The sequence below is a fragment of the Anas acuta genome, chromosome 18 (assembly GCF_963932015.1).
Source record: "Anas acuta chromosome 18, bAnaAcu1.1, whole genome shotgun sequence".
In the NCBI taxonomy this organism is placed as follows: domain Eukaryota; kingdom Metazoa; phylum Chordata; class Aves; order Anseriformes; family Anatidae; genus Anas; species Anas acuta.
Window position 1 is genome coordinate 9,622,041 of NC_088996.1, and position 20,979 is coordinate 9,643,019.

Consider the following 20,979-nt stretch of genomic DNA (forward strand, 5'->3'; position numbering starts at 1 on the left):
CCTCTGTATGTCTCCCCGAGCCCTGCCCTGTTTACTCCCTGCCATCTCTGCCAGATACTGAACTTGCCTTTGTGCCCTTGCAGCCATCTGCTGAAGGTGCTGAGCTCACCTTGCCTCTTCTGCAGCTCGGGGCACCTCGGACATCACTTGGGGAAAAGCCTGGAGCCAGCAGTGGGTTCCTGTGGGAAACCACGTGCCCCACCACACGGCCGGTTGCTCCAGATCCTTTTGTGCAGACATCAGCTCCTGTAACCCTCCTACGGGCATCACGAGGCTGCATGGTGCTCGGTGCAGCTGCATTTACAGATCGAAAGCCTCACAGCAGGACAAAAGCTGCTCGCTGCTAACCCTCCCTCAGCGCTAATCCCAGCGGCAGGCACCGAGTCACCTCGGCTGAAGGTCACTTGTTGGGAGGAAAATTCCAGCTCTTTATGCCCAACTCCGTGGCCCGTCGAGCTCAGCAGCTCGGAGGCAATGGGAGGGAGGGAAGAAGTGCTCTGGGCAGCTCCAGCACCAGGCTGGGATCACTGCTTCACCTCCAGCTTCTGGAAGCTGCGTGGCAGCAGGGGGATGTGCCGGAGCACTCTTCTGACCTCTCCAACTCACTCTGTGCGTTATCACCAGTGGCTGCTTTGTTGGGAAAGCATGGCTGGGAAAGGGCTGATGTAGGAGGGTTTGCTCCTTTCCCCTCCATGTCTTCAAACTGAAACGAGCAGCTCCAATCCACTGACCTGCAGCAGGGCCCTTGCCCTTAGGGCTCCATGTCACACTGGGGGGAGCACTTGGCTCTTTCTGCTCCAGGCTCACGCTGGGCACAGCCTGCTGTAACGTCTGCTGCTCCTGTTTGACTACACTGGGGTCAGCGTGAATCTGAGCCGATTGGTGGGAGCCTCTTCTTAGCCAGGAATCTGGAGGAGATCGTCTCCAGGGTGCTGCCGGGACCATCTGGAGCAAACTGCTCTGCTAGGAGCCTGGCAGCCCAAGGGGAGCGACTGTAAATAGGCTCCTACCAGACGTAATGATAGCTTAGCAGCCGGGGAGGAAACCTACAGTGTTTAATGCTCAGAAAGGATTTCGCTTCCACCCACTAATAGAAGTCCTGTGGCTGGATCAAATGACTGACGAGACACAAATCCAAGATCTCAAACGCTCATTAAAAAGCCCAATGCCTTTGTTTTTCTGCTTCACTCTGCTGGATGTATCAGGATATCAGCCCCAGGATCCTGGCCAAACCCTGACTCAATCCCTTCTGCCTCCCCAGATCGCTCCAGCCCTGTAATCAGAGGCAGCGACACGCAGATCCCTCGCAGGGTGCTGCTGCGGGTGCCGGGGCACTTTGGGCTCCGCCAGCTGCTGGCGGCGTGCCCTGCACCGCGGGCACAGCCACACGCTGGGGATCCGCTCCTTGCCCTGTGGCCTGTCCCCATAAACACCCTTGCACCTTCGAGGCTGGAGGTGGCACGAATGTGTCACCAGAAACCCCACTGCCGGGGTGAGCCCAGGGAAATGGGCACCTCCTGATGCAGCCCAAGGAGCTGCGTGGGTCTAAAACCTCCCCCCTGAGCCCCCAGCTGGGGCTGCTGCTGCGCCCTGCCTTCTCTGCCAGCAGCTGGGCACCACCACGGTGCTCCTGTGCTCCTGCACTTCTCTCTTCAGGCAATATTGCTCTCCGGATAGCACTTTCCTCATCTGCGTACCCTGGGTCCAGGCAGAGGCTGAAGCGAGCCCTCCCGGTGGCCCTGCTGTCCTTCCCTCCCCTCGTCAGACGCGTGGCGTTGGCTCCAAGGGCTCCTTCCAGCCCAGCCGCAACTCGTGTCAGCACGAGATGGACCCAGGCTCCCACAAAACCCCACGCAGCAATTTGAGTTTGGAGATAGCCACGAAGACTCCGAGTTTTCAAGACCCAAAGGGACACTTAATGCTCATCTAGCCTTGTCATCCCGTGTAATTCAGGCCAGAAAACCTCACCCAGTAATTTCTGCATCAGATCCATAATTTCCACTGGAGCTATATCTAGTGTCAAAGCAAAGCTTTTAGGTGGCAAAGAGCCCGGCTCGGACTCTTGGCTTGGAGAGGAGCTGTGAGAGAACAGAATAGAATTGACTTTAAAGCTTTTTTTTTTTTTTTTTACTGCTAGGGCTGCAAGTGACCTCCCAACACCCAGCGAGCCGATCAATCCTGCCTTCAGCGATGACAAGGACAGCTCCAGCACAAACTGCTGCCTAACTTGTTCCTCCTGACAAGAGATTCATTCTCCGTGAATCCCAAGTCTCTGTCTAAACTGGGAATAAAAAGAGCGTCTTAACAGGACGGTGTTTTTTAGAGCACATTTCAAAAACATTTCCTGCTAGCACTGTTTAAACAGCGGCCACTGTGGAACAGGCAAAACAGCCCGAAGAAGGCAGCGTCTAAAAATTAAAACCAAAAACAATCCGACTCCAGTCTCCTTGGCAAACACGCGGACAGCAGGCTGACCTGCTGGGTAGAGAGGGGACTCTGAAGACCCTGGGTTTTTCCCAACCGTGCTGTTAATTTATTGCAGAGCTTGGAACAAGTCTCACCAGCTCCGTGCTCACCAGTTTTCCCAAACCCTCGACGGCAATAAAACCAAACGCTTCCCCTGCACTCTGCTGCTGCCCAAAGGCTGCAAGAAAAGGGCAGGTTCAGCACCGCAGCACCCCAGGAGGGGTTACGCCGAGTGGAAGTGGAGGGGAAGGCTCTGCAGGAGGACCTGAGGGCCCTGGAGGGGAGCTCTCGGGACTCTCTGGTTCTGCCATCCCCGAGAACGGTTCCAGGCCTCGAACCACCAAACTACAATGCACAGAGACTGAGCTTTGCTGAAGACAATGCTGGCCTCGGAAAAGAGAAGCAAATTGAGCATGAAATAATAGGGATTTTCAGACTTCAAAGAGGGCGTAACAAACAGCGGAAAGCAGCCTGACAGCCCGAGATGTGCTACGGGACCTCTGACAAGCTCTCTGAACCCTGCTCGGCGTAACATTTCGGATGGATCTCATTATTCCCAAACCCATGCTGAGTGTTTTGTCTCGGATATCTCCACCAAAGTTAACTACAGCCCTTCCCTCAGCAGCCAGCTCCAAACTGCTCTCAGCTGAGCAGTGATCTCCATTCACTTGCCCTGAGTTTTGCCGTCCCCGGGGGGCGTTGATCTCATTGCTTTGGAGCTATCCCACCATCCCGGATTGTATTGGAATATTCCTGCACCTTCAGGTCAACTTTGCCACTGCAAAAACAACTTCTGATCCCATCCAGCCTGTGTCACATCGAGATTTCATTTCCTGCCACAGCAACAGTACCAGCTTTGTGTCAAAGCACCGGGCCGCAAACAGGCAGGTCTTGTAGGGCGAACCAAGGGTGGCCACCCCGCTGGCATCTCTCCCCACACAAATTGCTGCCAAACAGGCCCAGTTTTGGACAGGGCTTTGAGAGTTCCCAAAAATATCAGGTGCCCAAAGTGCTGGCTTTGTGTCGATGCACGCAATGGCTTCGCCACGGGAGGAGACCACTGCAAAAACGGCAACCCAGCTAGCCTGGGCCAGCTGAAAGCTGGCCTGCTGTGCCTGGCCGGTCACTCCTGTACCAACTGCTCCCTGCGGTCTGCAGTTAAAGCTTCCTCTCTTCTTTCCAGGCTGATCAGAAGTCTCAAGGCTTGCAAGTATCCCAACAGCCCCGCCAGCACTGCAGAAACACCGCCCAGAGGCAACCAGCAAAGGCACATGCAGGACCTCGGTGTTTTTTCGGCAGCTCGAGGGAAGGGGGTGCGAGGGGATGAACTCCCCCTGGTGCTGGGGTGCCACTGCCGTTAGGGAAGTGGAGTAAAAGGAAAAAGAGAGAGGGAACACGAAGAAACAATGCCTTGAAAAGACAGAAAAGCACTGGTTTGGGGGTGTGTGAATGCTCAGAGCCGCTGGAGGAGGAAACTGGCCCCAAAACCTCGGTGTGGGGGGAACAAACCCCATCGAAGACACAGCTGGAAGCCTGCTGTCCTGTTGTTTCCATGCCGTGTAAGAGGTTACCATTTGAAATGTTCTCACAGCGTGCTCCTACAGCCCATGCAGCTACTGAAACCAGCAGCTTGTCAGCTCCCCCAGCAGCAAGGTGGGGCAGGATGGGTCCCTCGCTTTGGCCAGGGCCAGGCAGGGATGCTGCTGCCGAGCGGAGCTGAATTTCTGTCCTGGGAACAGTGTGGACTCACTGCTGGGGAGCATTTGGGAAAGTCAGGAGCCTTGGGGGGCTGATCGGTGGTGGTGTGCTGCTGGAGAGAGCTCTGGTGTCCTTCAGAGCGGGCAGGTGTGCAGAGGAGAGCAGTGCCAGGCAGAGCAGCGACCACCTGGGGATGGCCGGGGCCCTGGGAGGGCACAAAGCACAGCCAGGAGCTTCCCAGGGAGGCCCAGGACATCGTGCTGTGGTTGATCAGATGGCAGATCTGCCAAAAAAGAAAGCCTGGGCCCCAAGGCCAGATGCACTGGTGCCACACCAGGAAGGTGACTGCTACTGATACGCACAGCTAGATCCGGATCCCCTCCGAAGCTGCAGAATCAGGCTAAAGCAAGCAGTGGAATATTTTAACACGGAGTAGTACATGTGCAGCTGTCTTTATATACCAGAGCTGTTCATGCTAACAAAAATAAGGATTAAACATGGAAAAGACCATCTCCAATGTTGTATCAAAACAGCCCTGACCTGCAGCAGCAAAGCAACACCCCAAATCTATATTTATACTGTTTCAAAAACTGTATTTATTTGCTCAGCCCGCAACGCCTCCAAGGAGGAGAGGAGGGGAGCCCAACGTCTGCAAACGACTAGGCACTGGGAGTGTTTGCAGAACTGTTAATCAATTAAGAAAGAGAGGATGGTGAGATAATCCCGCCTCTCCTGCCATGTCCCAGCAGCACCAGTCCCAGGGGAGCTGCGAGGTACGGGGCTGGCCGGGACCCAGGTCCCTGCGGTCTCCTGCCCCTGCAGAGGGAGGGCTGACACTGCTGCCATTGTCACCAGCAGACTGCAAGCCACCCCCGGGACACGAGCGGGGCGCAGGCGAGCTTTTGAGGATCGCTGCGTGTTTGCTGGCCGGCCTGACTCATCCCCCGGTCAACGAAATCCAGCAGGGGAAGGCCAGGCAAAACACAACCAGCTGGGAGCCCAGGGGCCTCTCCCCACAGCCAGGCGAGGTGCCAGTCGTGGCAGATGCCAACCAGCTCCCGCCGCAGGAATGTGCTCACCGAGGCATGGAAATGAAAAACACGAGGGGGAAGAACTTCCCCTTTTATTCACCGTTTGCACCCAGAGAAAGGGAGCCGCCGGGCAGACACCTTTCCCCCAGTAGCGCTGCCCTGCTGCCACCCCGCAGCAGGACCAAAAATAACACGGCATCCTCCCACTTCTTCTGTGCTGGTGAGGAGCTCTGCGGGGCAGGGACACCCTCCCACCAGCACAGCATCAGGGCAACTACCTCCCGGCAGCACCACGGGGAAACGCAGCGCTTACCTGAGCCCACAGCCTGAGCTCTCCTGCCACAACGCGCCTGTCCATGCGGGGAGAGAGGCTCCCCGGCCCCCAGAGCCTGCAAGCTCAACCCTCACAGAGATAAAGGGTGAAAGAAAGGGAAATGTATCCTTGGAGGAAGAAAGAATAGAGCGTGGTTTGAGATCTCCATGGTTTGGACTCTGAAAGGGGTCTTGTTCTAGGAATACACATGGGTGGAATGCATTTATGGGTGGGGTTTGCAAGGACCTCACCGGCTTTTAGCTCCCATCTGACCCAGGCTAGCAGAAATCTCTGCAGAGATGGAAACCTGTCAGCCAATCTTTGCAAGGGGATAGGAAAACCAGGGATCAAACATCAGCTGCGCACAGGTAGGAAGCACAGATCCACTTCCTGGCTTCACTGTCCAACAGGAACAGGCTGAACCTTGAATCTCACCGATCAGTTGCTCTTGCACAGCAGAGCTGGGACACAACTTTCAGGAGCTGTTCAACAAATGGATTCGAGTCAGCCCAAGGCAGTTGGACCTGCTCAGAGAAAAATCAATCAGTAGAAGGAGAATGTTTTAGAAGTGAATTGTTTGCTTTTCCACTCTTTCACCCAGCTCCCTTTACCAATGGCACACACCGGAGGGGCACTCTCAGTCCTGATCAACCTGGAGCAAAGGAGGAAAATCTGGAGAGGTCCGTGCACTTCTTTCACTGCCTCGAAGTGCTGAAGGCACTCAGAGAAAGATTCCAGTGACCAAAGCACGTGCCCAACTCAGTAGCTACTGAATCAGGCATAAGCAAAAATACCAATCAGCATTATTTTGCTCCAAGAGTTTTAAATTCTGCAGTAACCACAACTAAGCGCTGCAGCAGGTCCCTCTGACAGGAGTCCTGGGGTCCCACAGTGACAGCACCTCTCGGGGGACGAGGCAGGGAGAATTATTTCACGTTGAAGCAGGCGGCGAGGCCCCAGCTGCTCACCAGCAGGGCATTGCACGTGGGGACTGACACACACTGGAAGACCGACGGCCTGGTTTGCACCGAGCTGCCCCGTCCAGCCAATGCCACCTGCCTCATGGGCTCCCCAGCACCGACATTCCCACCCCAGCAGCTGTCTCTTTCTTCCCCAAATTAATCACGCCGTGAAAACGCTGCTTAACCTGGCAGCTGCTGCTGGAGCTGGGGCTGCCAGGCCCTTTGCATAACGCCTGGAGCATGCTCGGTGGTGCTGCCTCATTCCTCGGCGCAACAATGGAAAAACCCAGAAATCTCGGTGAATAAGCCAGTCTGTGTCCTAAGGCAGCCCTTGGATTTCCTCCCTTTCTTGAGACTGTCTCGCCTCTGCAAAAAGCTCCACTGGGGCTCCGTGGCCAGGCTGAGCAGCAGCGAGCTCAACAAGCTCGCGGTTATGTGCCGGGCTCCCAGCTGTTTGCTACAGCCAGGAACTGGCTGCAAATCAGTTCAAAATGTTCCACTTCCAAACCCCACCCCGCCACTCCTGGATCTCTCCCCTCACACTCCCAGGAGCAGGCACTGGGGCTTTTTTTTTAACTGCTTTGCTTTGTGTGTCTGTGTCGGGAGAGCGGGGCAGCTCCTGTGCATCAGCACCCCTCTGCACCACCACCTCCAACACGGCCCCAGTCCCGCTGCAATTCCCTCCTGCAGCTTCTCCATCCCTTTACCCCTGCCCACAGCTTCGTCTGGTTGAGCACTGCCCTGCATCTCACCAGATCAGGCCCGCTGTCAGCACCACCGGCCGGCGTTTCTTCCTTCAGTGTCCCATCCACCAGCCTGTGCCTCGCCGCTTCCCCGCAGGCTCTGCCTCTGCCCCATCCCTTGCTGGAAGGCAGTGGCTGCTGCTCCCCATTTCTACGTGCTGAGAACCCCCCCTCGTGTCACACTCCACGGGGAAGATGCGGCAATAAATGATAAATGTGCTCCCTTTCCTGACCAAGCTCCTCGGTCAGCCTAGACCTGAAGGTCTTCAACCCAAATTTTGCATCGCAAAAGCACCTCCAGGGCTGGTGACCACGGGCACAGCACCGCCTCTCTCCCCTCTGCTCCGGTCCTTCCTTGAGCAAACTCCTTTGAGATCAGCAAGACAAAATCCTCCAGGACCCCTCCTCTGTGATAACAGATAAAGGTGCTTCTCCCCCAAGAAAAGACATTCTACCCAAACCAGCCTAGGCTAAAACACAGCCTGGGAGCCTGCTGAAAGCTTCAGCACCTACGGCCACCCAGGTGACTGTGAAGAGCAGCAGCGCTCCTCGCTGCGCACCCTCGGGCTGCCGCTCAAGAGGAACAGGTCGCTTTTTCCCCGCTGATAGATCTGGGCCCCACTTGGCTCAGCAGGGACCAGGGGTTCCCCACAGAGCAGGTTTGCTGACCATTTGCCTCCCTGCTGCAAAAACCACCCCTGCACGGTGACTTCTGCAGCGGAGCCCAGCAGCGCCGAGGACATTCCAGCGCCTGGTGCCAAGGGGTTAAGCTCGCAGTAAGTTCCCAAAGCCACTTGCTTCCAACTGGCTGCTGCCTGCGGTTTGTGGGAAGGGATTTTGCTTTTTAATAACGTTATAAATAGGGCTGTGTTCGGCATGCTGCAAACCCAGCCACTCTCTCTCTCTCCCACCCATCTCCCTCCTCCTCCTCCTCCTCCTGCTGCTGCTTCCCATCCCGCCGCACCGATTCCTGAGCTGAGCATGGCTCGGTCGGGCTTCTTCCTCGGAGTCCTCCTGGCGTGTCTCGCCTGCAGCGTGCAGGCGTGTCCCCCAAGCTGCCACTGTCACGGCGGAGACCTGCAGCACGTCATCTGTGACAACGCTGGCTTGAAGAAGATCCCCAAGGTGCCCGAGCAAACGCGGCTGCTCAACCTGCAGAAGAATAATTTCCCCGTGCTGCCCACCAACGGGTTCCGGGACATGAAGAAGTTGGTGTCCCTTCACCTCCAGGGCTCGCGGATCAAGGAGATCTCGACGGGAGCCTTCAGGGGGCTCAAGAGCCTGGTCTACCTCTATCTCACCGACAACCAGATCAGTGTCATAAAGCCAGGAGCCTTTGATGACCTGTCTGAGCTCACCTACCTGTACCTGGACCAGAATAAGATCCCTGACTTATCCAAAGGGATCCTCTCCCCTCTCGTCAACCTCTTTATCCTGCACCTAGGCAGCAATAAAATCCAGGAGCTGAAGCCAGGGGTCTTCAGCGGTGCTAAAGACCTGCGCTGGCTCTTCCTCTCTGACAACTCCCTCACCAGCCTCGTGCCTGGGGCCCTGGAGGACGTGGAAAACCTCGCTGTGCTGCACCTGGACAAGAACCAGCTGAGCAGCTACCCCGTGAACGCCATGAGCAAGCTGCGGGTGCTGGAGGAGCTGAAGCTTTCTCACAACCCCATCGAGGTCATTCCCGACAACGCCTTCCAGTCCTTCGGGCGGTACCTGCAGACTCTCAACCTGGACAACATGAAACTGAAAAAGGTGAGTCCTTTCTCTTTCCCTTTGCTCTGGATGGGAAGCACAGGGCTCGATTCTCGTCTTTCCAAAGCTCTCAGTTTGTTGTCCCTCCCCCAGTTTGCAGAGGAGAGGGGGGGATCCGGGCCTACAGATAGTGAGGCACAGCTGAAAAAATCCCTCATCCAGCCCAAGCGAGGGATGAGAGATGCACCCCACCCTTTTGGTGGGGTGTTTGATGCAAACCCAAATGATCTGGGGCTGATCAAACTCCTTGGAAAGGCAGCACATTCCCTCCTGAGCTGGAGCTCACACCAGTCACTGGGAAAGTATTTGGGGTGCTCCAGGACAATCGGCAGCCTTCCAGCATCCCGAACTGGGGCATGGGATGAGAGCCAAGCATCCACCTTGCACACGAGGGGCTGAAGGGCACTGCCACCTCGCAGAGCCAAGCTGCCCGGCCTCCTTCGTTCAGCCGGGTGCCCGCTGCTGGCTGCGAGGGGGAGATTCCTCAGGAGGGGCCACGAGCAGAAGCTTTGTGCTTACACCTTGCAGACAGGTAGACCTGAACCTTCACCTTCACCTCCCCCCCCGCCTCCCAGCCTTACACGTTATAAAGAGAGGTTTGTTTATTGATGCTCTCTCTCAGAAGCAACTCTCGCAGCACCTCACAAAGGGGCCCTGTTCCCACTAGGGAGGAGGAGGGACATTCAGGTATCCCGGCAAAACAACCCCCTTCTTCTTCTGTGAGGAAGCATGACCCAAAGTCAGGAGCATCGCACTCAGGGAACTGCTGGCATGGGGACCTCTGAAATGCCAGGCAGCAGGGCAAGAACAGAGAGGAGCACGGTGCAGGAAGAACAGCACCCTACAGCCTAGGTGCACCTTGTGAGGCTGGAAAGGGAGGGAGCCTCCGTGGGAGGAGAGCAGTTCTCCCTGGGATGATGCTTGGCCAAGACGCACAACGACAAAGAGCAGCCGGGTAAGGCAGGGCAGCACCTCACAGCACAGCAACAGCCACTGTGTGCAGAAAGACGGGATGAAATAGGGAATTTCTTGGCAACAAAGGGCAGCCCAAAGGGTCTCGGGGTGAGGACATCCCCTGTAAGTCAAAGAACAAACCCACCGAGAGCTACCACAGAGCATAGCAGTCAGAACCATCAGTATTTGAGCCCTTGCCCACTCCAGGAGGGGAGTAACCAACCCCAAACCCAACCCGTTGACCTCCCTGGGGGACACACTACACACGCTGTCCCACCGCTTTCGTAGGCTCCATTTCCAGGCAGTCCCATCATGCACAAGCCAAAAGTTGCAGCACTGATGTCCCACCAGCTGTACGGGCACCAGGGTCCCGAGTTTGGTGTTGAAGAAATCTGACTAACTCAGGGTGCTGGGGTGCTCCAGAGAATCAAGGATTCAATTTTGGTTCCATCCAAAAGCATTAGAAAAACTTGAAGTCTATGAATCTTGTCTTGTGTAGCAATGATCTTGTCAGTTAGAAGACCACCTACAATATTCAGATAAGGACAGATCAAGGAACTGCTCTGGTATCTGTCATTCCTTATTCAGGATGCTTTCGAGATTCCTAGCTAGACAAACACAATCTGCTCTTTGATGGTGTCTGCAGCTTCTATGGAGTCAAGGAAAATACCTTTCTTTCCGAATCTTCTAACCCAAAGCACGATCCCAGATCATAACAGAGCTTGAGGGACTCAAGACACAATTATGCAACAGCCAAAAAAGAGCTGGAAAAGGTTCTGACACCTCAAAGAAATTGCAGAGGTTTGCAGACAGATTTATAAGGACTGGCCAGAAAGCAAGGTTTAACAATTCTAGCCAGCAAGAAGACTTTTTTTTCAGTGACCACCTGGGGACAGGGCTCTTTTGCAGCCAGCTGCCTCCTTTCCTCCCCAATGTCCTGATAAGACACCAGTTTACTGGATCAACGCTTACCAGTGGTGGCCACTGCAGCTTCTGGGCTTTTTTTTTTTTTCCCCTCCAGGAAAACAAAGTCCCTGTGCCAGCTCTGAGCTTCCTCTTCAAAACTTCAGCAGACCTCATATCCAAATGGCCCACATGCAAACTCTGCAGACATCTAATAGCAGACATCTAATCACAGGGGCCACATGACCTAGGAAATCACTTTAAGTGCTGCTGACGTCTGAACTGCAGCTCTTTTTCCTTCATAAAAATATCACCCTTAGCTTTTCCTTGTGTGGTTGCGAAGTTTTAGAGCTGATCAAGTGCAAAACCATTCCATGTGAAGTTGTCACAGCCTCCATGGCATTTGAGCAGAGCAAGGATAGCCCTCGGGCTGCTCTGCAGCTCTACAACCACAGAATTCCCTTTCCCCTGTCACCTGGGGGCTGCAAAAGGAATCACAACAGCAATCCTCCATTCAGATCACGGGAAATTCACCAGTTTCTCACAAACGCCCCTCTGTCAGGAAGCACAGCAGCTGTTACCTGCAGGTACTGCCTCTTCTCATGGGGCTGGGAGAGGAAGGAGAGGCTGAGATGGAGCCCCGCTGGCCAACCCAGCACGCAGCCGGGGCAGGCAGGTTAGCACCCTGCTGCACAGCATGTCAGCATCTCACCATCAGCACCATAAAACCCACCACCACCAGCCCAGCTTTGGCCCCAACAGCTCCAGCACTTTGGGATTCTCTTAGCTAAGCTCCAAACCTATCCAACGCTGCTTAATTTGGAAGATCGCTGAAGCTCACGGCTCAAAATAGCACCTTTCCCTCTGACAAGCTTTGCAGCTTAGAGAGCCTGAACACTCCCTGGTGGTCCTGTCTGAAGCGTGACTGGAAGCACAGGTCCTCGACTCGGAGGGTTTCTGGTAGGCCTGGTGAATCTCCTCCCTGCGTTTTTGAGAAAGCTTTTCCCTGTTTTGAGGCAGAGGGAGGAATGGCTCTTCGTGGCCAAGGTCGTGTGTCAACAACTCCATCTCCAATTCATCACCTCCAAGAAAGCCTGTGTTGATGGGTTGGCTTTCAAGAAGAAACTTTCCAACCCGAGTAACCATTGGCTGCGAAAACCAAAAACAAACCCAGAAATGAGTCCTGAAGGAAAAGAGAGGAGAGGGCTGCAAAGCTGGGGCCACAGACACGCCAAGCTTCAGCAGGGGAAGCCCTCCCTTAAAGGCTACCCATTAATCAAGAAAAGGCAGGTCTTTTGCAGCATCCCTTGCAAAAACCTACTAGAAATGAGAAAAAAAATAATGGAGGAGGTTGAGGTGCTGGAAACCTGCCTCTATTTCTGCACTGCTCCGATGCCAAGTGTAACTTTCCACTCAGAGCCCTTGGGCACTGCCAAAGTCTACAGACCCCTCAGACGCCACAAACACTCCCTCCTTCAGCCGTTCCAGGACAGGGCAGGCACCAGGCACTGGGAGGGTTTCCAGCCTTGGAAAGGAATATACGCAGAAAATACCTTCTTTTAGAATGGAGAAGGATGGCTCGAGAATTAGAGAGGACTGGCAGACTCTGCTCTATTTAGGAGTGTAGCTGCAAAGGCAATCCTGCATGGATTTGGGATGCAGCTTTCTTCAGGTAGGAGACTGTCCAGGAACCCCCAGCACAACACCTCTCCCGTAGCTTTGTAGAGCTTCCAGCGAGCCAGGACTCTCCCCTCTCCTCATCCACTTGCTCTCTGCACACTTATGCCACTGAAAATCCTGAATGAAAGCACTCAAGGACCCGGGAAAACATCTCCCCTCCTCTCACTCAGCGCCGCTCAGCGTAAACCTCTGTGCTTAGTTTGCAGACAACGCGTTTGCTGGTGTGACCGTTCTGAAGACGGCTCACCTCGAGAACAACCGGCTCACCCAGCTGCCCCGCAACTTCCCCTTCGACAAGCTGGAGACCCTGACGCTCTCCAGGAACGCCTGGCACTGCACCTGCCAGCTGGCACATCTGCGCAAGTACGGCACCGCTCGCCTCCTCCCTCCCCTAACTCCTCGGGCTCTCCCCAGGCTGTGCTGGGCAGGAGGGGATTGCCGAAGGCTGCCACCAGCCCGGTAGCTCTCCCCGGCCTGCCACATGTGTGTGTGTGTGTGTGTGTGTGTGGTGTGAGCAGCGCCCTCGGTGTGCCGTGCCTCTGGTAAGCTCCCTGTGTTCTTCTTCCTCGTGTTCCAGGTGGCTGAAGGGCAACCGCACCCGCACGGAGGACACGTGCTCTACGCCCGTGCAGTACCGGGGGCAGTCCATCCGAGACACCCCTGCCCTGCGCGCCTGCAAGCTGCCCACCAAGAGGTCCAGGAAGGGAAGCCGTCATTAAGCACGTAAGAGGGCTCCCGGAACCCTTTCTCCTACCTGCAGGGCGTAGGCACGTCTCACACGGGCATGCAGCTAGCCCCAGGGCCACCGGGGTTAGTGGGGTTTTTGACTTAGATGGCAATAACGCTGAGATTTGCTTCAAAACTCACCTGCTGGCGCTGCACTCAGAGCTGCTCCATCTCCTGGGAGGCGCTGGACTCCACACGCTCTCAGAGCAGGGAATGTGCCTGGAGCAGCAGGGAGGGAGTCAAGCCCATAAAGCAAACACCGAGCTAAGGACAGGCCTGGGGCAGCAAGTGAGGGTGAAACCTGTAATTAGGTGTCAGGTGAAGGGTGGATTTAGCCCACTTCCAGCCCTGAGATGGGATAATACACACCTTACCTCCCTAACTGAGTGGGGATGCTCAGCCTTTTGCCCCAGTGAAGGTGCTCCCAGGTCTGGTTCAAAAGCAAGACAAGGCTGGGAAATCTGGCCCCAGGCTGCCCAGCCCACGTCTTCCATAGGAAAACAAATATCTTCCAGGAGGAGCAGCTCCCAGCCCAGCACCTGCCTTTAACAACTACTGGTCCATCCAAGACGCTCAGGTATTCATAAACAAAGGCTGGTGCCTTCAAATGAATGTCCCAGAATAGGGAGGAGCGAGACGGTAAATACCCGTTGAATAAGGTGTGCTGGGCCAGAGGGTGGTTCAGAAGACGGGGCTGCCTTCCCTTTGAGCAGCGAGCTGCTGACATCTACCAATCCAAACACAAACCGTGACAAAGTAGCACGCAAACACCTCTAACAACTGGAAAGTGCTAAGCATTCAGTTCAGAGCACGGAGCCGCAAGAAAGCCACAACTGTCATCACTCCACCCCGAGCATTTTTCTTTTCCCCATCCCGGGAGGAGATTTGGAGCTTGGATGGATTCCAAAGGACTTTGGATGAGCCTGCAAATTCGTAAGCTTTTGGGAAAGGAAGGGAGCTTTGCCTATTTGTTAAGTAAAGTACAGTGACCCTGCTCTGCGCTGTAGGAACAAGAGCTGTCGCTGTGCCCTCTCACATAGGAAAGGACCAGGCAGGAGCCCAAGGCCCAGGTATGGCCGTTTGGTCACTGAGGAGGTGTGTGACAGAATGGAGAAGGTAAATTTATGACCAAAATGTCAGGGATGGTGCCAGCGGCTCCGAGCCTTCCTGAAGTGATTATTTATCTTGTAGTGCCAGAGGCTTTATGGATCAGACATGGAAATACCAGGCGTTCCATATAGGGCGGGTAAAGTTCCGCACTAAAGATGGAAAAACTTCAGTTTCCTAAACCACAATGCTTAAATGTGTGTTATTCACAGACCTGGCCCTTCTTAACCTTCTCTCCCTGTCTGAACTCAATTTCAGTTCACTCCTCTATGAGGAGAGTAAGAAAACCATAACAATACCTGGCTTTCCCAGAGCACCTTTTACCCAGCAAGTTCAGGAGCATTAGTGAAACAAAAACCTATTTATTGCGGTCTTGCAGAAGACAAAGCTCGGTGCCCTCGGGTGTGAGTGCCAAAATGCAAGCACACAGACCCAGTTCAGTGCAGTGACACAATTTTCAGGAGCATGAAGCAACTCTGACCTCACCATGCACCTCCTGAGAGCCAGGCAGCTTTCTCAGCTGGGTTCTACAGGCACAGGTACACGTTTCAGAGCTGAATGGTGACTTGGGTCACTGCACAGGAACCACGTTTCAGAGGAAAGGCTGTTTGGCATTTTCTAAAAACTCTGCCTGCTCTGGAGTTTCAGAACTGGGGCACCAAAACAATTCACTGCTCCTGAACTCCCTTGTTAATCTTATTTCACTGCTCTCGGGTTTCTTCCTTTACAAAGGAAGCACTCGCTGGCTACGAACACTTTGGGTCAGATACTCAGGAGGCAGATAACCAGTTGGCAGAAGAGGCTGGAGACAGGACTAACACATCTCCTCTGTGGTGGGAACTTGTTACGGCCTCTTGACCCCTAATTCTTCACTTTCAATTATGGGCTTCACTCACTCACTGAGCATAAAAACAAACAAAAGCTCTGAGTTTATTTATGTGCTTAGAAATGCCCTTAACCATGTGGACTTCTCCTTTGTTTTTTTTTCCCCTAGCAGGCCCTGGTATGGCCTGTCCTGGCGACCGGTCACTCCAACCACCAGAAAACTACTGACTTCCGAGTCCTTCCTTAAGCTTCTCCTACCTGTCAGGAAACATATCTGATATATCCCAACACCTCCAGCCTCCTCCGAATCCCCGCTTCTCTGCTGATCGCAGGATGGAATCCACCTTCTCAAGCTTTTCCGACATCTATGTATTTTAAAAGAGGCATTTTTAAAACCTAAACTATGCATGAGCATACTAAGACGAGCTAAGCTAGATCCTGCCGGTAAAACACAGTCATCTTTCCCCGAGGCAAGGTAACCACAGCCCTGATCAATCACTTTGTTTTGATTGATCCTACAAGCAAGTAGGAAGGCAGAAGCGTTCTCCCCCAGCTGCTTGATCAGGAAAATTGGGCTCAAGCCATGCAAAAAGACTCCTCTGCCTACCCCCGGAGGGGATCCCTGCAGGCCAGGGCTGAGGATGATAGGGGAAGCAATGCCCAGAGCTGCCCTTTTGCTACGAAAGGCAGCGATTTCCCTAAGTCAGGCAGAAATCTTGAAGCGAAGCAGTACTGGGAAAGGCTGAAACTGAAGCAAGCTGAGACTGGATTCCCTCCCACCCTGTGGGGTCTCCCAAGGTACACGCATGTCCCAGAGGAGAAGGTGTGCACCGTGCTCCAGCACCCCTCCTCCTCTCTCTGCCCGTACTCCAGAGGATCTAGCAGGACACCAGGATGACTGTGGTTTATTGTCACGGCTATCACAATACCACAGTTGCAACTTAACTGTGTTTTTTAATCCTAAAGAGTTATATAAATATATGTATATTTATTCCTCTGTAACTGAGTGTAAATGACCTTTAAGAGGATGGAATCTCCTCCGTTTCCTACATAGAAATCAAATTGTATATTTTCTTATGTACAACTTCTGTATAAAGCTCTTGCTGCAAAGACGAATTCGCCCAGTCTCCCGGTGTCTGTCTGAGGGCTCAGAAGTAACATGAGGCTGTTGGTACAAATATAGACTTAATCCTCTTTATCCTACGGGCACAGTGACTGTTTGGGAGAGGAGGGCTTTATTATTTTTCTTTCTACAAAGCAGGAACGGGTGACACCTAACGAGTCCCGGGCGGCTGTAGTAATGTCTGAAAATATTTTGGGAAGCTGAACTCTGGCCTACTATAAAAATAGGTGGCTGTCATCTGACAGAGTCCAGGGGATGGCACCGGCTGGTGTTTTCAGCTCAGCATTGAGAGCTTCACATCCAGGAAAAAACTCTGGCTGCCTCTGAGACAGCCCCAGGACGGATGCCCTGGCCGCTCCCGGTTCACCCCTGAGCACACAGCCATGCCTACGAGGCTGCTGGTGCTGGCGAGGGCTGCATTTGCCAACAACAACAGCCTAATCTGACGCCAAGCCCCACGTGTTCAGCCACCACAACAGAATCCTTCCTCAGCGTTGGCAAGTGGTGTGGCACTGAGGCAGAATTTGTTTCCTTTAAAGCAAAACAGAAAAGCTCTTTTTTGGCTCAGCCATTCGCTCGCAGGCTGCAGCATTCCCCAGCACCTCAGAAAGCCATCACCCTGCGTGCCAGGGCCCCTTTGCTGGTGGCCTGTCCCCTCCCCATGCAGGACACGCTGGTGCTCGTGTACAGGCCCGAGGGTGTGTGGCCATGCAGTGGCCCAGAAGCACGTCCTCCCACACGTGCTGCAGTCCTGGCAGTGCAGTGCCTGGTGCCACATGTCTGCATCGTTCCGTTCCCACCTTCAGCCTCCCAAACGCGCGGCGTGCGTGAGGTTTTATAGCTGCATCCAGCCCCAGTGGGGAAAGAAACCCGACAGCTCCGCAGCAAGACGAACACACGCGGCCACCCCCAGCAATACAAACCAGAACCGCCTCTCCCCAAACCATTCATCCTTGCAGCGTGTACGAGGAGACACAAGGGTTTATAAACTTTGAAATACACCGGCAGCAGCTCAGCTGATGACACTAAATGAAGCATCTCTTCTTACAAGGCTTCCTCCCCAGGCGCCCCAGCAGTTAACAGGCAGAATTCCCCTTCTCCCTTCCAGTCCCTCTACATCTTCACTCCTCAGCCCAGCCTCGTGCCCCCGTTCCCATCACACCTGACCCCTGCAGCTCTGGCACAGCTGCTGTCCCGAGGTGCACAAACCCAGAGTCTCACCACAACAACCGACCCTGACAGCTCTGCTCACAGCAACCATGACTCACCACAGTCTCTGGCATGTGCATCTTCGTTAAAATCATCTTCATGATCTCAGGGGGAACAGGGGAACCTGCAATAATTCCTAGAAGAAAGGGGAAAAGATGAGTGTCTTGGAAACCATCTGTTTATTCACAGGAGCAGTCTCTCAGAAGGTTCCGCACTCCTAGATTTAAAAGCTGGCAAGACCTTTGGGATACACTGGTTCCTGTCAAAATACTTTCTATTTTTATGGATACAGGTCCTAGTTATTCTAGACGCAAAAGCTGCAGCAAGGCCAGTTTCCCTGAATGAATTAAGGGTTGGCAGAGTTCACTTATTAGGAAAATAAACTCAATAACACATACCGAGTCCAAGCTGCAGTTCCAGAAAAGGAAAGTTTCAGAGCAGAAAGAGGCATAGATTTTTAGCAGGACAAACACTCCCATAGATCATCTACCACCACAAATACAAAAACCTTTCCTCCTGACTTAAGCAGACCAGCCCTTTTGGGAGAGGGCAGATCACATTTTCACCTGTTCAAATCTCTCCTAGGATGACAGAGCGAAAGAGCAGGGCAATATATAGGCTTTGCTGGAGAACAAGATGAGACAAGGATCATTTTTCACGTAACAGGGGCGAATAGATAATCTGCTCTAGGTGTTTCTTTATGCTCCAGCACCATCTCCTCCCTGTGCTGCCATTGCCTCAGAAAGACAGGTGGCATCCCTGTTTCAGCTGTCGTGCTCAGCTATTTCTGAGGCTGTCTGAGATGAGAGAAAAAGCTCACGCACACGTTACAACACGTGCTCCAGTATTTATACGAATGACTTTAAAAACAGGCAGGAAACTTTAGGTCAGAGAAAATCACAGAATAGTTCTCGTTTTAGATTCTGCACCAGCTTAAAGCACACGAAGTGTCTGCTGCCACACAGCGGTGGTTGGTGATAGAGAGTCGAGCAGCATCAGGCTTCCCAGCTTACCCCACAGCAGACAAAACAGAAAGGTCCTTCCCTAGACTGCTTTAAGATGAAAGAAGAGTTCTAAAAATACAGAGGTCTTGAAGGAAACCCCAAGGAAAGGAAACGTGGCATCAGGTTAACAGACTCACACAACAGAACTTTGTCCTCCAGGAGAGTGATCTGGTCACACAGCTAAATACAGCCTCCCAGCAGGGGACCAATAATATCCAATTTCTCAGTGTTTTTCCGTTTTCTGTTTGAGTTGTCAAACTTACCTCCCCGGAGAGACGACAGGTCGTAGGAGTCAAAGTCTGGCTGGGAGAGCATGTCTATAAACATGGTTGGCGTGCCATGTAAAAAGGAGCATCTTCAAGAAGGGAGAGAAAAGGCAAAGCTGCAGTGTTGGAACCCGGTGCAGTAACAGCTCCAAACCCTGCTCCCATCACACTCTGGGCCTCAGAGGCAGTAGCACAGAGGCAGGCACAACACAAGAGCCTCATTGGGGTGTAAATACATCCATCAGGGTGCATGCACATGTGTGCATATAAAAATATACAAATATAGACATAAACACAACCACAGCTGCTTTGTTCTACAAGCTGCACGTGAAGCACAACCCGGAAACGCGACCACCTCAGCAGCAGAGCTACATTTGGAGAAGAAGGGCAAGTGGCTGGGTGTAAAAACACAGCAGCCCTAACAAACCAAGAAAACAGTTGACTTTCTCTAATTCCTGGGAGAAAAGCAGCGTGACAAACTCCCAAACACAACTGCAGAAGTGCCCTCCTGCAGAGCCTTTGCAAGTATGTGCACCCGCAAACATGCCTCTCCTGCTGTGGGAAGGAAGCGTGAGCAACGGGCTGGCAGGTGAGACAGGGGAAGAAAGCACTGCCACGGGGCACAGAACTCCTCCGTAGCAAGAACACACAAACTCTCACTTCTCTTGAGACACTGCCTCCAGTGTCGCCTTCCCCTCGAAACTCGGAGCTGAGAAGATGCAGGAGGAACCGTGCAGAGCCGTCACCATGCAGCCTCCCACCGACGCCAGGCAATGATAGAGGGGTGCAGGGAGGCAAACACGATAGTCCTGGGATCAAGCCAAACAAAGACAGCAGTGAGGAGATGAGATCTTCCAGTCCCTGCCTAGCCCATCTCACTGCTACAGCTCAAAGACCTCAACAGAGGAATTTCCTGCGTTCATCTAAAACTTGCTGGAAACCTGACATTCATCTGTGCTCCCACTGGATGAAAATGCTGCTCTGATGCTTCTTGCCTTGAATTAAAATTAGTTTAGGAATTTTTTTCACATCAAAATTTCATTCTGGAATTCTGCAATGTCGTTTCTTTGCTGGACTGCTGGACTTTTTGGTCGGGTACTGCTTACATGTTACTTTACAATATGCCAAAATAGACAGTGGTAGTGCTATGAAATATGCAGGATATGGCACACGGTTTTAATTTTATTGTGTTTTTTAAAACATCAAAAGCTCATAACACCGACTGAAACAACCCATCTTTTTTTTTTTGATTAAAGCTGTTGTGTGAGAAATAACTACTTCAGAACTTCAAAAGAAAATATTTGCCTTTAATGATTTTTAAGAGGAGCTAAAAATAGAAAGCTTCAACAAGGTCATATCCTGAGTACCACGACTGTGTACATGACATGAATGAAGCCATGTAAAATAGATTAAAACCTCATTCAATAGAATTCAATAGAATTCAAAGCTGGCATCTAGAGCCTTGTAGTTGTTTGAAATGAGTATTCACCAAAGTGAGAAGCAATCCACTTCACTATTTTTCCCCTACAAAAACGCCTTTTTTTTTCTCTCCAAAAAACTTCACATGAAACTAAAACGCAACTTCAGTGCAACTCCACTGCAAATAAAAGCGTTATGTGGGAAGAACACAGAAGGGTCCTTCCATCTGCTGGCTGTAAGGAAGGTGACCTGAAAAGCATGAACTGTTTGTTAGAACAAACTCAGCCTTCTGAGAGTTTACACTTTCCAAACTTGCCCAGCACCTCATTAGTCACTCAGTAGCCCTCAGTACCAGTTGTGGCATCCTGCCCTGCGGCTGAGCAAGCACCAACTCTCTCCGCACAGAGACCATCCTACCCCTGCATTCCCAACGAGACCCACCTGCTCTGTGATCCCCAGTCTTTCGCCAATGATGTTGCCATTATTCACAATGTTCCTATGAGAGAGGGTGGCTCCTTTGGGGCTTCCTGTTGTCCCCTAAAAGACAGAGAACATTCTGCAATGAAGTCACCTTTTTAGAGGATGAGGGACGAGCGTTCTTTGGGGCAATTTCCCAGGCATTTTCCCCAGGCAATTATGGGGTGATCTTTCACTTCATTCTTCATTCTGACCAGAGAGACTTTTTTTTCTTTACCAGCATCTCAGTCCCAAATCAGGCAAGAGAAAAGTGGCCCAACTACAGCTGGACAAATTCACACAACACCTCGTGCCAAAAGGCTGAGCAGGAAGAATAGA

The 20,979-nt window shown here is 52.8% G+C and overlaps 2 protein-coding genes across 4 annotated transcripts in view; one reads left to right on the forward strand and one right to left on the reverse strand.

The window, feature by feature from the left end:
- The window catches only part of ACSF2 (acyl-CoA synthetase family member 2), a 39,158-nt gene that overhangs the window by 3,033 nt on the left and 15,146 nt on the right, over positions 1–20,979 (reverse strand). For both annotated transcript variants that reach the window (XM_068654876.1, XM_068654875.1), the window contains exons 7-10: positions 20,626–20,721; positions 19,426–19,574; positions 18,763–18,854; positions 17,555–17,631 (exon numbers count right to left, since the gene is read on the reverse strand). In XM_068654876.1, coding sequence (XP_068510977.1) covers positions 17,555–17,631; positions 18,763–18,854; positions 19,426–19,574; positions 20,626–20,721 — 414 coding nt within the window. The remainder of the gene's footprint in view (positions 1–17,554; positions 17,632–18,762; positions 18,855–19,425; positions 19,575–20,625; positions 20,722–20,979) is intronic.
- Positions 8,110–16,279, forward strand: CHAD (chondroadherin). Of its 2 annotated transcripts, none has more exons than XM_068654884.1 (4): positions 8,110–8,968; positions 12,705–12,868; positions 13,083–13,228; positions 15,333–16,279. In XM_068654884.1, the coding sequence occupies exons 1-3, from the start codon at positions 8,195–8,197 to the stop codon at positions 13,222–13,224; spliced, it is 1,080 nt and encodes a 359-aa protein (XP_068510985.1). In that variant the 5' UTR covers positions 8,110–8,194; the 3' UTR covers positions 13,225–13,228; positions 15,333–16,279. The 2 variants fall into 2 exon arrangements, with proteins under 2 accessions (XP_068510985.1, XP_068510986.1); XM_068654885.1 differs by having other exon boundaries at positions 15,336–16,279.